This window comes from Stomoxys calcitrans, chromosome 1 (assembly GCF_963082655.1).
Source record: "Stomoxys calcitrans chromosome 1, idStoCalc2.1, whole genome shotgun sequence".
NCBI lineage: Eukaryota > Metazoa > Arthropoda > Insecta > Diptera > Muscidae > Stomoxys > Stomoxys calcitrans.
Window position 1 is genome coordinate 55,290,773 of NC_081552.1, and position 15,253 is coordinate 55,306,025.

General features: G+C 39.9%; 2 protein-coding genes across 2 annotated transcripts; one reads left to right on the forward strand and one right to left on the reverse strand.

Moving 5' to 3' along the window:
* Positions 1-9,773: 9,773 nt before the first annotated feature.
* LOC106095051 (DNA-directed RNA polymerase III subunit RPC8) lies at positions 9,774-10,797 on the forward strand. Its single transcript, XM_013262291.2, has 3 exons — positions 9,774-9,957; positions 10,017-10,499; positions 10,564-10,797. The coding sequence occupies exons 1-3, from the start codon at positions 9,847-9,849 to the stop codon at positions 10,708-10,710; spliced, it is 741 nt and encodes a 246-aa protein (XP_013117745.1). The 5' UTR covers positions 9,774-9,846; the 3' UTR covers positions 10,711-10,797.
* A 414-nt stretch (positions 10,798-11,211) lies between these two features.
* LOC106095050 (aldo-keto reductase family 1 member B1) lies at positions 11,212-12,919 on the reverse strand. Its single transcript, XM_013262290.2, has 4 exons — positions 12,594-12,919; positions 12,272-12,411; positions 11,505-12,197; positions 11,212-11,439 (listed from the first exon to the last, which is right to left on the reverse strand). The coding sequence occupies exons 1-4, from the start codon at positions 12,678-12,680 to the stop codon at positions 11,388-11,390; spliced, it is 972 nt and encodes a 323-aa protein (XP_013117744.1). The 5' UTR covers positions 12,681-12,919; the 3' UTR covers positions 11,212-11,387.
* Between the last annotated feature and the right edge of the window lie 2,334 nt (positions 12,920-15,253).

Genomic DNA, 15,253 nt, shown 5'->3' on the forward strand with positions numbered 1-15,253 from the left:
CCGATTTGAACCATTCTTGGCACAGTTGTGGGATATCATAAAAAAACACGTCGTGCAAAATTTCGTTCCAATCGGATAGGAATTGCGCACTCTAGAGGCTCAAGAAGTCAAGACCCAAGATCGGTTTATATGGCAGCTATATCAGGTTATGAACCGATTTAAACCATACTTGGCAAAATTGTTGGATATCATAACAAAACACGTCGTGCAAAATTTCATTCCAATCGGATCAGAATTGCGCACTCTAGAGGCTCAAGAAGTCAAGACCCAAGATCGGTTTATATGACAGCTATATCAGGTTATGGACCGATTTGAACCATACTTGGCACATTTGTGGGATATCATAACAAAACACGTCGTGCAAAATTTCGTTCCAATCGGATAGGAATTGCGCACTCTAGAGGCTCAAGAAGTCAAGACCCATGATCGGTTTATATGGCAGCTATATCAAAACATTGACCGATGTGGCCCATTTACAATACCAACCGACCTACAGTAATAAGAAGTATTTGTGCAAAATTTCAAGCGGCTAGCTTTACTCCTTCGGAAGTTAGCGTGCTTTCGACAGACAGACGGACGGACGGACATGGCTAGATCGACATAAAATGTCGCGACGATCAATAATATATATACTTTATGGGGTCTCCCCATCCTATGGTGGAGGGTATAAAATTTTTTTCATCAGCCAGGAAATCGACATAGCAGTGAGTATACAATTCTTTCTAAAAAAATTCTTTCAACTGCTAAAAGTAATCATAAGAGTGTGGGAATATTGAACAAGCTAAAAATATTAATAATAGATTAAAAAATATAAAACCTGGCCCTTCAGCATTCAAAGAGATCTATAAATTCACAATCAATAAAAAAATCCGGATTCTGTGAAAATAATCCATAATGAAAATACGATATTAAACACTCTTGAAATCGCTGACAAATTCCAGAATTTCTACGCATCAACTTTCCGTCCACCATCACTTCGCATCCCCATCGAATTACTAGAGTCCACTGTGTCAACTGCGTTAGCCCCATTCCACGCCATATTTACAATTTCGTCGAGATGTCGTTGTTTTTTTTATTAATTGATTTATTTCAAATTTTTCCAATATTTCGATTACCGCCGGTAATCTTCATCAGGGAATGGATGACTAAAAAGATTATAGTAACAGAAAACAGAATTTATCAAAAGCACAGAAACAAAATATGAATTTGATTAAAATTTAACGTTTGAAAACAGAAATTACATTTTAAAACAAGTGAACTTATATCTTACACCACACAAGAATGACTAAAGCTTATTGTCTATTGCTTATATTGGTCTATTGCTTATATTTTTGTATTAAGTTTCTATATATTGGTGCACAGTGGTCTGTTAGGCAGTTGGGGTGTTAATTATATGCAGCATTTCTAATGTGTATCTTCTTTTGTAGTTAGGTTCTTGGGCTAATATCTTGACGTCCTTGAAATTTGGTACATGTCCTCGAGTTTCACATTGAGCCTTCTGTTCTAAAGGCTTTTCCTTTGCCTTTTGATCCGATTTATGAGCGGACACCCGTGTCTTCAGTTTTGTTTTTGTAGTCGTCTGTTCTAAAGGCTTATCCTTTGCCTTTTGATTCGATTTATGAGCGGAAACCCTTGTCTTCAGTTTTGTTTTTGTAGTGCCAATATATGCCATTGGGCATATATTGGACTTGTCCTCATCGCACGTTCGATTTTTCCTCTTTCCTTATCCTGGTTTTAGTCTTGCTAAATAGGTTGTTGACGGTATTGCCGCTTTTTAGTGCCAGTTGGTATAAGTCTTTGTTGTAAATGTTGGAATTACCAAATCTCTCCGAAAAGCCGGAAATATATGTTGTCCTTTTATAAATTCTTGGTGCAAGTTCCTTCGTATCCTTGTCCTTTTTATTCTTCCCGTATTTTAGTAGATCCGTTACCGTTTTTCTTGGGAAATCATTTTGCTCTAGTATGTTTCGAATTCTCTTCTCATTTTCGATGTGGAAGGATCGATACATTTTGTGGCAATGTTGATTTTTATCCTCCTTGGATGCTTTGAATAGAAGTTAATGAACCTTCCCGATGCTGTTTCTTTTTGGTACAAATCGAGCTTCAACCTGTTGCCTTTCCTATGGACTATTGTGTCAAGGTAGGATAGCATGCCATTTGTTTCGCATTCCATTGTAAATTGGATCTGTTTATTGAATGAATTCGAAATTTCTAAAGGAAAATTAGGAGATTTTAATATTAAGCGCAGATAAAGGAGGAAAAACTGTGTCGATGAAAAAGAGAGAATATGATTACTCACGGCAGCGTTTATAGACTGTCTAGACAAGTACCAGAGTTTAGTGCCTTACCAAAATCGAACCATTTGGAATTAGTGAGGGAAGAGGTCAGAAAAAGGTTACAGAAGAGTTACCGCAATAGGGCTAGCAAATACCAAATTCGTGCCCGAAGAGTCAGGGTTTTCCCAGGTCAAAAGGTTTATCGACGTAACCATCAATTGAGCGACTTCAGTAGAAATATAAACGCAAAACTCAACAAAAAATACATTAAGTGTCGAATAGTTAAGGCAGTCGGAAAGTGCTTATATGAGATTGAAGATCTAAAAGGGAAATCATTGGGCGTTTACCATACTAAGGATCTAAGACAGTTAATACCTTCTAGCCTTGAGCTGTAATTAAGGCGAAGCCGTTTATTTGTAGCTGTTTAAATTGCTTCCATAAGATTCTGCTTGCAATTTATGTCCCATAGTCAACAAGCGGTGAGGAATGTGTGTGTGTTTATGATGATGAAATTGACCTAGAGGATTGGGACTTTATACTTACCGTCAACTTACCTGAGTTATCCGTCGGGGCCGCCAGGAGTGGTCCAGTGCCTCGACCGCGGGAGAGCTCGCTGTCAACCTCGTGATGTGTGACCCGTCTTTCTATCACTATGGCATCTTGGACATGAAGCGCGAGTTGCTGCAGGAGGCGTTTTGTCCGGACGAGAGATTATCATCTCTCGATGCCGGACCCAGGAGATCACTCAACCACGGTAGAGCCTCATGTCAACCTCGCGATGGGTGATCGACAGTAAATACCTTCTAGCCTTGAGCTGCAATTAAGGCGAAGCCGTTTATTTGTAGCTGTTTAAATCGCTTCCATAAGATTCTTCTTGCAATTTACGTCCCATAGTCAACAAGCGGTGAGGAATGCGTGTGTGTATATGATGATTAAATTGACCTAGAGGATTGCGACTTTATACTTACCGTCAACTTACCTGAGTTATCCGTCGGGGACTGAGAGCGACGAAACTCATGATATTACGCAGTCGCGAGTGCGGGGCCGCCAGGAGTGGTCCAGTGGTGTAATGTGCACATGGGTTAGAACGGGGTAGTGCCAATTCTCCCTGCCTATCTGGGGTGCCTCGACCGCGGGAGAGCTCGCTGTCAAACTCGCGATGTGTGACCCGTCTTTCTATCACTATGGCATCTTGGACATGAAGCGCGAGTTGCGGCGGGAGGCGTTTTGTCCGGACGAGAGATTATCATCTCTCGATGCCGGCTCCAGGAGATCACTCAACCACGGTAGAGCCTCATGTCAACCTCGCGATGGGTGACCGACAGAAGGACAGAAGCAATAGAGACAGACCCATTGATAATTATACCGATCGACTCAGAATTGCTTTCTGATTCGATTAAGCTATGCCCGTCTGTCTGTCTGTCCGTCTGTTTGTCTGTCTGTCCATGTTAGTTTGTGTATAAAGTATAGGTGCCAATTTTCATCCAATCGTCTTCAAATTTGGTAGAGGCATGTTATTAAGTCTAGGGACAAAGCGTATTGAGATTGGAAAAAATTGGATCGGATTTGGATATAGCTGCCAGATATACATGTTTGTCCGATTTGTACTAAAATTGGAATTATATCGTCATTTGTAAACCGATTTTCACTCATTTTTGCCCGAGGGATTCTCTTATAAGTCTTGACTTTATTGATGAATGTCATAGAAATCGGTTCAGATTAAGATATAGCTGCCACATATATATGTTCGTCCGATGTGGATTAAAATTGGAATTTTACCGTAATTTGTAAACCGATTCTCATGAAATTTTGCCCGTGGGATTCTCTTATAAGTCTCGACGTTATTGGCGAATTTCAAAGAACTCGGTTCAGACTTACATATAGGGTGATTTTTTTGAGGTTAGGATTTTCATGCATTAGTATTTGACAGATCACGTGGGATTTCAGACATGGTGTCAAAGAGAAAGATGCTCAGTATGCTTTGACATTTCATCATGAATAGACTTACTAACGAGCAACGCTTGCAAATCATTGAATTTTATTACCAAAATCAGTGTTCGGTTCGAAAGAAGAAGAAGATAAATTTTTTGCGGGAAAAAAATGTCGTTAAAAGCCCTACAAATTGATCGACCATTTTCTTTGCCATAAATCTTGAATAGAACAGCGTTTATTAATATGCGAGGAGCAATGGGACAAGCGGGTCTGTCAATTACAGTACCCTTCACCAGAAACAACGGCTCCGATACTCCTGCTGCCTCCATCATAACAAGAACAAACCGAATCTTGTGAAGCTGGGACTGTTGTCCATAAAAAGTTAGAAAATTGATAATTCAAATGTGGACACTATTAGAAAAATAGCTCTCTACGACCTCAAGAAGTTTAATAGAATAATCGGTTTATATTTTGGCGGTATCCAAATATGGTTAGAGTTGCATCATATTTAGCATAACTATCGTCGGGCTCCTACAAATTAAAATCTAAATTCCAGCCGAATCGAACAAAATTGTTTACATAGTAGCTTATATGAATATTGTGAAGTAGGGCTTTATTTAACAGGGACTACGGTAGTAAAACACAACTAAAGACTTTACGTATGATTTTAAAAGTTCTGTTCTGGCAGTGATATGTGAGAAGTTTGCCCAAGTTTCTTAATGGAATGCAAATTTGCATTTTGTCCTAGCGATGGAAGCGCGTGTAAGCTCGCACATATAATTATTGACTTTTTTTTATTTGGATTTGACTACAACTTTTAACACAAAATACTGCTTTCAAGATAAGTATCATTAAAATTTTACAAAATTCTCAACCTATTGACTTATTTTTGGAAGCAAAAGCGCCACCTAGAATTTAACACAAATTTTAATGTCATATTCGTAATCTACTCTCAAATACCGCCCACGTCTGATATCTAAAAATTATATAGCCTATTTTTCCTTTCAGCCAAACTTACACAATCTGTGAAAATTTTAAGAAAGTCGGTTCAGCCGTTTATGATTCTACGGAACAAACAAAAAACCGAGTCCCATATAGTCATGATGGGTCATATGCTCAATTAAGGCGTTTTTGGAGGGTAGGGTGACCCTCTATACTTCAATCTAATTTTGTATGCCAGATTCGTAATCTACTCCTGAAAACCTTTCATTTGAGGCCCATATTGACATGAACGTCCAATATGTCTGCTTGGGGGAATTTTGGGGTTTGGGCGGCCCAATGGGTGCTTAGAGCCAAATTTTAATGCCATATTCGTATTCTATTTTCCAATACTTTTCATTTAATACCCATATCGTCCTGATCGGTCCACTTTTGATTTTGGGTGATGTTTTTGGGTAACGGGTGAAAGTCCGCAGCCTTCCGAAATCAACAAATTACAAACCCTATATCTCCTTCCTGACCATATTCGCAAACTCCCGAATACCTTTCATTTGAGTCCCATATTGTCATTATCGTCCAAAAAATCTATTTTAGTGGCCTGCGAATCTCATATCTTTATTCTGGTTATATATCCAGGGGATCACCTCATCCCAAAACAGTCGATCATTCATATAACTATGTGATTTAATTAATGAAGCTACAATAAACAATTTAGGCCGCCTTGCTCCAAAAATTATAAGGATTCGTTCGGCGTCATACGCGAAGATGCAAACCTTAGCGCCACGTGGCGTTTCAAATCTTAGTTCATCGATAAGGGACCTTTCTTTCCTAGGCAATTGCAAACGACGTGCCATTGGGCAACACTTTTTTTGTTCAAAATTATTATATATTATATAATTACCAAGAAATGTCGCCACCAATAGTATGGGGATGACCATCACAAAATTTTTTCCAAAGTCCTCGCCTAATTTCGAACCCAGACGTGCAGCTGTACAGGTGGTCATGTAGACATCTGCGCAAAGGTGACTACCAAATATATAGACTGGCTTATTAGTTCCGTACAAGGTGGCCGCTTCGGCGAATTGCTACAAAAAAGCATTTTTTTGGGATCTTGATATGCCAACATTTGTATACAGGTCGAAAAAATCGATTCGCCGGGACATTTAAAATTTACGGCAAATTTGCTTCAGCCAATCAGAGCAAGAAGAAAGTAGTTTATTAATATTTGAGGGTCAAGCAAGAAAATACAAATTATAAAATGTTCAAAATTTCCATTGGCTCCAGAGGCTTTACCCACAAAACCACCAAAATTGCATGTTATTGCTACCAAGTGCAGACCACGGTAGTTCTGGCTTTTTTTGAATTTTTTTGGGGCGACAAAGCGATTAAGGTTGTTAGACGAGTACCATTATATAACCTAAGTTTAAGAACCATAACAGCAGCAAACACAAAAATCAATTTAGAAAATTTTTATTTTGAAGTTTATATTTTTATAAGGCGAATTCTAAAATGAATTGACATATCGAGTTCCATCAGCTGTGCTGATGCGGCCACCTTATTAAATACGCCTTGGTTCCGAAGGACAAGAAAATCGATTACTATGGCAATTTGAATTGATTTAAAAAAGAAACCTGAGTGAAGTTACCTACGATAACTCGCAAGATGACAGTAATACAGGGTGACTAACACAAATTCAGTATGTACGGAAATTATCAACCGTTTTTAGCTACTGTCGCCGGAATATTAAGCTTTGAATAAACTAATTCCATTCTGGAGGAATGAGATCAATACCTTTAATTTGGTATACCACACATATACCAGAATTGTTTTTCGTAGAACAATCCTTCCAGTTTTCCGTTCTACGAAAAACAGTTCTGGGGTAAGTGTGATAAGCCAAATAAAAGGTATGGATCTCTCCTATGTGTTGGTATACGCACTTTTTCGAACTAAGTCCATTTATGGTTTCCAGACTGAATTTTGTGTCCTGCCCCCTAGCATCGAAATAGAAATCTGGAAGGCTTGTTCTACGAAAAACAGTTATGGGGTAAGTGTGTTATCCCTCCCCTTGATCTCCCCTTTAATTTGGTATTACACTTTTATTTGGTATTTTCACTTTTATATCTTCCAGAGTGGATTTAGTGTCCTGCCTTCCACTTTCGAAGCAGAAAACTTGAAAGTTTTTTCTACAAAAAACAGTTCACTTACAAAAAACATACACTTTCTACAAAAAACATACACTTTTTTGAACAAAGTCAATTTATGGCTTTCTGCCCCCCAGTTTCAAAACAAAAATTGTAGTGTGCGGCCTAATGTACATACCCAGAGCCATTATGTCACTGTGTCACTAATATGATTCCAGCGACCCCTGCTGGTTATATTTGGCCCATCAGGGAGAGAGATATAACCAGCTGACACCAACCTGTCATTATGGCTGCCCCATATGTTTTGTTGGTGCCGGCTGGAAGACCTACATCATGATGGGGGTCAACCAAAGCCAAGTTGGCTAGAGCCCTCAAAATGAAGGTTCCTTTTTTGGTTTGAACTCGGCAGAGAAAAGGAGGTGGAACACAACACAACCCAGAAAAAGAAAAAACGAACATTAAAGGTTGAAAATTGTTTTATTAGACTTTACAAAAGGAAAAGGCTTAAGATTATTTGAGTGTAAATTTTAAAGAAACGTCGAAGAATAATAAACAATTACAAAGCCTTAAGTGTTAAAGGAAAATAATTAAAGCTTGAAAAATAAATAAAGAAATAAAACAAAAACTGAAGAACTGAAAAAAAATTTAAGTTATTAGAAATCTGAAACAAAAGAGAAGTTTCACAAAAAAAACTGAAAATTATTAGAAAGAACTTAAAATTGTTAAAAGCCAGTGAAGACAACAAAAACTGAAATCACACAAAAACCAAACGCCAAAACTTAAGATTCTCCACCTCCGCTGCCCATCTTGGGAACATCCGACTACTGGGTGACATCATAGGCACTGGTCAGCGGTACGAATAACAGAAAGAAAGATAATTTATTAATAAAGCGGCTAGGAAGGCAAACACCATATAAATACATATCTTTGGTTTTTTGTAGACGACGCGAGAGCAAATAGGCGCCGTTCAACCTTGTACCAGGGGAGTAGCAGTTCTAGCTTTTGGGACGAAAAGGAGCCCCTACTGCATGTGGTGTTCGCTTTGAACTTAGGCCCTTGGAGGAAGAAATATAAACATATAAAACAGACAAAAAAAACTTTTATTTACGGGAAACCCAAAAACAGACGGAATACACATACTTATCACAACTATACGGACGGACAGACAAGAGGGAATGCTGACGCCGGCGAAAATACACGTTGCTGAAAAGGAGGACCAGGAAGACCGGCTGGACATGCACAAAAAGAAGAGACAGTGTATTGATATTATTTTATTTGAAGTTTTTATATTGTATTAAATTTGAAATTATTAGAATTTTGGATTGCTGTTGTCACTATAATTTCTGGTTTGTTAGTTTTTTGTCTTCTTTATCATTTGAAATTTAGGTATGAATTTTGCATTATCCAAATAAATTCTCACCATTTTCATAACGTTGAAATGAAATTCATCTTCGCCTAGTTCTCATTTCACAATGGAGGAGTAGTTGTTAAGGTAAGAAAGAGGTAGTGCACCATGCTGTAGAGGGGGTTGAGTAGGACGATTCTGGGGTATCCAAAATGGTTAAACATCGGATACCGTGGTTGGGGTGGGTCATCCAGGGTATTGAAGTGTATCTCAGTGCCCACTGAAGAGCGGATCAAGGCGGTAAGTGCGAGCGGAAACAGTTTCAATGTGACTGTCTTAATGAATGTGTGTGACCCTTTTTTCAGTTCCATCCAGAGCTGGTTTAAATTTGGTTTTGTCAGCTGTCTCTGGAGATGGTGTGTTGGCAAGACCCGCGCCCCAGACTGAGCCACAACCGGTGCTTTAAACGCCAAAAGCCAGCGCCCACCAGCACATTGTGTCCACCTTCTCCGTCGAGACAGTCCGGATCCACTGGGTTCCACGACAAAATCTGGTAGATTTGTTCAACAAAAACAGTTCTGGGTTTAGTGTGATATACCAAATTGAAGGTAGTGATCTCCCCTTTAAATTGGTATATGTACTTTTGTGAACGAAGTCCGTTCCTGGCCTCCCGGCTGGAAGTAGATAATTCACAGCTTAATTTTCGTTTGATAATATCCGTACTTTTTGATTAGTTTGTGTCACCCTGTAATTTTATAAATTTTTGCGTTATGAAAGTTACAACGTCGTTAACATCACACAGGTGAATTCACGGTTGAGTTAAGAAGTTTTGCTCACTTGCCCAGCTGATGGAATTGTCCAACTTCAGAGTTGTTTCCAAATTCCATTCGATCTTGTGGCTGGTACGCATCATAATGCAAATAAAAATTAGAATGTCAATTAAAAAGTGTCCAGAAATTTGACAGCTCAGTGGGAATTTGTGCCACCATCATTACAGGGTTGTATAGTTAATTTTGTTGTTGTAGGGCAAGTGAGCCAACCTTGTTAATTCAACCATGGGTAATCGCCAACAACACGTATCAATTTGTTGACTTTGAAGTCGATTATTCGACATTTTTAATCAGTCAAAGTCGACTTTGACAATTAATCGATTGGTCGAAAGACGACTTTAAGATTCCTAAAAAGCACATTGTAAACAATAAAATAAACAAATATGTTTGTTTTGGCAGAGCTTAAGGATACGGTGCGCATAGCACCAGAACAATTTAATCTAAAGTTGCTAGACGCCATAAGCGATGAAATCAATCGAAAGCTGGCCAATAAGGTAAATATGAAACAAAATAGGCAAACAATATTCTCCCAACCCTGTTGGCACTCTTACAGGTCCTTTTAAATGTTGGTCTTTGTATAGCCTTAAAGGATATTGTGTCTCTGAAAGACTCCATTATACTGCCGGGCGATGGCGCCTCCCATACAGAAGTCATTTTTCGCTACATAGTATTCCGTCCCGCCATCAGCAACATATTGACGGGAAAAATACGAAGCTGCAGTCATGAGGGCGTTCATGTTACTTTGGGCTTCTTTGATGATATTCTAATACCACCTACGGCATTGCAACATCCTTCTCGCTTTGATGAGACAGAACAGGCTTGGGTATGGGAGTATCCCTTGGACGATGGGGGAAAACATGACTTATTTATGGACATTGGAGAACCTATAAAATTTCGGGTATCAAGAGAAATGTTTGAAGAAAGTTCTCCAATTGGACCGCCAAAAAATGACAACATGAAACCAGGAACCTCGGCGGCAACTACATCCACAACTGCAGGTCAGAGTGGGGAGTCAAAAACACCATATCGCATTATTGTGAGTATGAGATGAATGAGATAATGGTGATTAAATGTTTCTAAAGTATGGTAAAATTTTATAGGGTGCCATAAATGAGTCTGGTTTAGGAGTATTATCGTGGTGGGATCAACAGCAACAGGAGGATGATGAAGCGGGTGAGGAAGAGGGCGAGGAAGACAATAATGACTATGAAAACGATGAAAATGGCGAGGGTGCCTATGAGGAGTGAAGACCAATAAAACTTAAATATTGAAATAAGAAAAAGACTTTTTAAGAAAATGAGATAAAACACAAATAAGGCAAAAATAACCAAAAACTGTATACATGCAAAACAGTTGGCTGGCACGTGGTAAACTATACAACGCAGGTGAGGGCTCGCCAGATGCGTGCCACGCAGTGCAATAGGATTTAGACTAGACAGAAGGGTGCTCTACGAACTGTGATGGCCTTACGAGGACCACCTCCATCAGGAGACACATACTTCCCATGCGAATACATAACTACATGTTGTCTAAGCAGTATTTAAGAGACTGTTATCCACCATCTTGTAGATAGGCATCCACCGCCCAGAGATATCAGCGCTTCAAGAGAGTTGGTGCATAAAAGAGCCATTTCAGGATATGGGCGGACCCCGACCAGATTTTCCATGCATGTTTAAAGGAATAACAAATTCTCACGTGCACCATTGACCAAAAATTCCATCCATGGCATGAAGAATAAAATCGCTAAATATAGAAAATGTTTACGTATATTGATTTAAATTGAAGAGGAGTTGTTATACTTCAATTGCTTAAATAATTCTACTAAAATAATGGTGGTTTTGGTTTATCGCCCACTCTTCTCGTGATCCGACGGAAATTATGTTTTACTAAAATTTTGTATATTTGTCTCTTAATTTCAAGCTAATTATCTAAATTCCGCTTTATTTTCAAATGGATGATGAGGATGTCCAGTAGCACTGCAAAATAAATGAAAAAAATATGAGGAAATAACCTCATGAGCTTCCCCAAATGAATTTCTTACTCAATCATTAACATAAAACGTCCACCGAAATCCATGCCATCCAAAACCTGCATATCTTCATCACTTAGGGTAAAGTCATATACTTTTAAATTTTCCTCCATATGCTGCTTGCCGGATGATCTTGGTATAACAACATTGCCTCTTTGTAATTGATAACGAATCAAGATTTGAGCCGGTGTCTTTCCACTCTTTGAGGCTAATTGCAATATTGTCGGGTTTTGAAGTATGGGAAATTCACCAGGTTTCTTGTAAGGTGAACTTGGTGATCCTAAGGGACTATATGCAGTAACGGCTATATTGTGTTCTTTACAAAACTGCATGAGTTCTTTTTGATTGAGATATGGATGACATTCAATTTGTAAATTTGCGGGAGGTATATCTGCCACATTTAAAATACGTTTAATTTGTGCGATGTTAAAATTAGATAAACCTATGCTATGGATTAGACCTTCCTCCACCAAGGTCTCCATACTTTTCCAGGTGTCTATGTAATCGATTTGGGAGAAAGCCAAAAAGCCATAGGCATCTTTGGGATAAAGATCTTCGCCATCTCTATAGGCCATAGGCCAATGAATTAAATAATTATCCAAATAGTCAAGATTTAAATTGTCTAGAGTAGTATACAAGGCCTGACGTACCATAGAGGGATGATGAAATGTATTCCATAGTTTGCTGGTAACAAAAATATCTTCTCTAAAAAATGAAACAAGGATCAAGAAGACTTTCAGTAAGCAAAAACATTTTTTTTACTGTTCCGCACAACGAACCTTTTTATCACACCCTTTTCCATGCATTCATTAAAAGCTTCTCCTACTCCTTGTTCATTGCGATAAATATGGGCGCAATCAAAGTGTCTATAACCCACCTCTATGGCATCTCGCACAACCTCAGAGGCTTTGCGTTGCAACTGTTAAAACAAAGAGAAAGTGAAAAGCTTAACCAACTTTTAGAAAAACATGCATGTGTCCATGTGCTTGATAATGACCCTGAAAGTTGCAATTTCTTTTATAGGTCAAGTTCAATTGTATTGCTGACTTGGACAATGCAATGATTTCAGCGTATGTACTACATATGTATTAACTAACTTACTCTCCATGTGCCCAAACCTATCATGGGCATTTGACGCCCATTATTTAAAACTACGCAAGGCACATTTTGCGATGACACCAAAGACATACTACTATCTACTATAATATCTATATAAAAGCTGTCTTTAAATTTCCGGAAAATATGACTATACGAGAATATTCTTCTCTGCGATATGAGTTGCACTGAGTATTTCTATTATGTAGCGTTCAGTTACTGCACTACAATGGTGTCTTCGAAGCTTTTTGTAGTTGGATAACGTCAAGCTTTCAGGTCTCTGAAAATTTAAGTGCCGTTAATTTAAAAAATCACAATCAAAATAAACAGTGATTATGTTTTTATTGATTATTTCTTCTATGTTTACTGCCTTTTATGATTATCTTTGTCTATGTGGAATCTACATAGATGATTACAGTGGTTAGCCTTTTCTAGTGCTGACGGCACTTGCGAAATATTTACCGTAGGTAATCAGCCGTGTAAACTTCCTTACTAAACTGGCGTCAATCTGCGCCAAGCCGTTCGGGTTCCGCAATAAAAAGGTTGTTGTTGTAGCAGTTTGTTGTGTTCTATCTTTCGTCTGCTTGATTCTGTTGATTGTCAAGATCCCAGAACTTTGCGACTTTGGTGAACTGCGTGCAGAGGGATCTGGGTCTGAGTCTGTCTGGCTGGCTGGGCAGTTAAACAGGTGACGTGTATCATGTGGTCCCTGGTCACAATCAGGACATACATCTTGCACGTCGGCAACAATCCTTGCTCTGAAGGAGTTGAGGCGGTGGCATCTGCCGGGACGTAATTGAGCCAGAACTACTCTGGTATGCCGTGGGAGGTGAATTTCTTCAGATGCAATGGGAGGCGGTCGTTCTCCAAGGACTACATTCACTTGATCTAGAGTTTCTCTCTTGTAGCGCTGAACCTCACGCTCTAGAGCATGTAAATCTACATTAAGACTTCTGGCCGGTGGATATCTATCCACAAGATGATGATTTGAATGGTCTCTGCGATAACGGCCCAAAAGGTATTGCTTAGACAGCATGTAGTTATGTCTTCGCACTAGTAGAATCTTTGTCTCCTGATGGAGGTGGTCCACATGAGAACTGAGGAGACAGTCCGTCGCAGTTCGGAGGGCGGCATTCTGACAGATGTGGATATTATTCCACTGCGTGTCACAGAACTTACGAGACCACACTGGCGCTGCATAACTTACTATAGACAATTGCTTTACCAACAAGTTTTCTTTGTCTGCACCCCAAGTGCTGCCAGCAAGTGACTTGAGGACCTAGGTTCTACTTTTGACTGTATTGCAAATTGCTGTGGCATGTGGGGAGAATGTGTAAGAGCTGTCAAATGTGACGCCAAGTATTTTGGGACACTTGATGGTCGGAATCATTTCTCCATCGGCCATGACAGTCAGCCCGGCATTCACCTCACGCATATTTGTAGTGAACAATGTGGCTGAAGATTTGGTGGCAGATTTCTTCAGATTTATTTATTTCATTTCGTGCAATGCGAAGCCATTTCTCCATTTCTGCAGCGAAATATGAGGCAAGTTTGTTGAGGTAGACGTTCAACCTATCGCAGATGTCAACAATAGGTTGGGCCTGATGCCATGTTCGAACAATCGTCCGCATATGATACGATATTCTATGCCGTCAAGCGAGGTGGAATGGAGGATATGTAGAGGTGCCGGAGATATCACCCCAGTGATGGAGATATTACCCCGCCTTGGGAAACTCCCTGTTTCTCTCTACGGTGCTTCGACTTTTTATCCCTAAATTTCACAAATGACTGGCGACCACACAGATAATTCCTTCGATAGGTCCAGTGCCACGAGAACCGTCCTATCACATGGCCTGGGCTGATTGAAGCCACGGCAAATGTGTGTGGTGTCCAGTTTCCGAAATCCATGTTGATGCTCTGCGAATGAAAATTCTCCTACGAGGCCTAAGGCCTCCAAAGCGTACTGGGGAGAGAAGGGAGATCGGTCTGTACGACTCCCCCAAACTCAGGTCCTTTCTAGGCTTCAGTAGCGGGATCACTCTGCCCATTTTCCAGACATCGGGAACTATAAGAGTGTTCAAAGACAGGTTGAGGACAGTAGTAGGGCCCAACGCCTTGGATGATTTGGCGCCACGGATGACTCTCGGGATGCACAATAAATTGACGGTTGAACAACCTGGCGCATCTCTTCGAATCAGTCACGGTTACGTCGCCATAAGTGACTGAGGTCCTGTCATCCCGTCTACCGGGGTGCGAGAGTGACTTAACAGTAGACCACAGCTTGCCTAAGTTACATTGCTCCAAGTGTTCCATCCACAAATTCCGCCTATGTTCGTTGACTACCCTGTTTATTTCCAGATTCAGGTCACTGATTCTGGGGTTAGTGGGGTCCGTATAACGAATCTAATCCGCTCGTCTGCGACTATCACTGTCTGTGCCGGGAAATTGGACCGCACTTGGGATATTCGACCGGCTGTTATAAAGCGAGAGGCTGCTGCGTTAATGATGTCTCGGAATTTCCTCTCGGCAAATAGCATATCCGAGGGGTGTCAGTTCACTGAAGAACCGATTGGTGTACTCTCTGAAGCCAGCCGAATCGGCCTTCTTCTGATTGATAAACGTCCGGCGCTCAGAGGTTATGAAGTGTTTGGTCGATGGTGAGAATT

Excerpts from the sequence above, each read along its gene's own strand:
- LOC106095051 (XM_013262291.2), top strand. The coding sequence starts at position 9,847 with ATGTTTGTTTTGGCAGAGCTTAAGGATACGGTGCGCATAGCACCAGAA. Across the intron at positions 9,958-10,016 it reads ATCGAAAGCTGGCCAATAAG|GTCCTTTTAAATGTTGGTCT; the intron begins GTAAATATGAAA and ends GCACTCTTACAG. Across the intron at positions 10,500-10,563 it reads AAACACCATATCGCATTATT|GGTGCCATAAATGAGTCTGG; the intron begins GTGAGTATGAGA and ends AAAATTTTATAG.
- LOC106095050 (XM_013262290.2), bottom strand. The coding sequence starts at position 12,680 with ATGTCTTTGGTGTCATCGCAAAATGTGCCTTGCGTAGTTTTAAATAAT. Across the intron at positions 12,198-12,271 it reads GAAAAGGGTGTGATAAAAAG|AGAAGATATTTTTGTTACCA; the intron begins GTTCGTTGTGCG and ends TTCATTTTTTAG. Across the intron at positions 11,440-11,504 it reads CGTTTTATGTTAATGATTGA|TGCTACTGGACATCCTCATC; the intron begins GTAAGAAATTCA and ends TTTATTTTGCAG.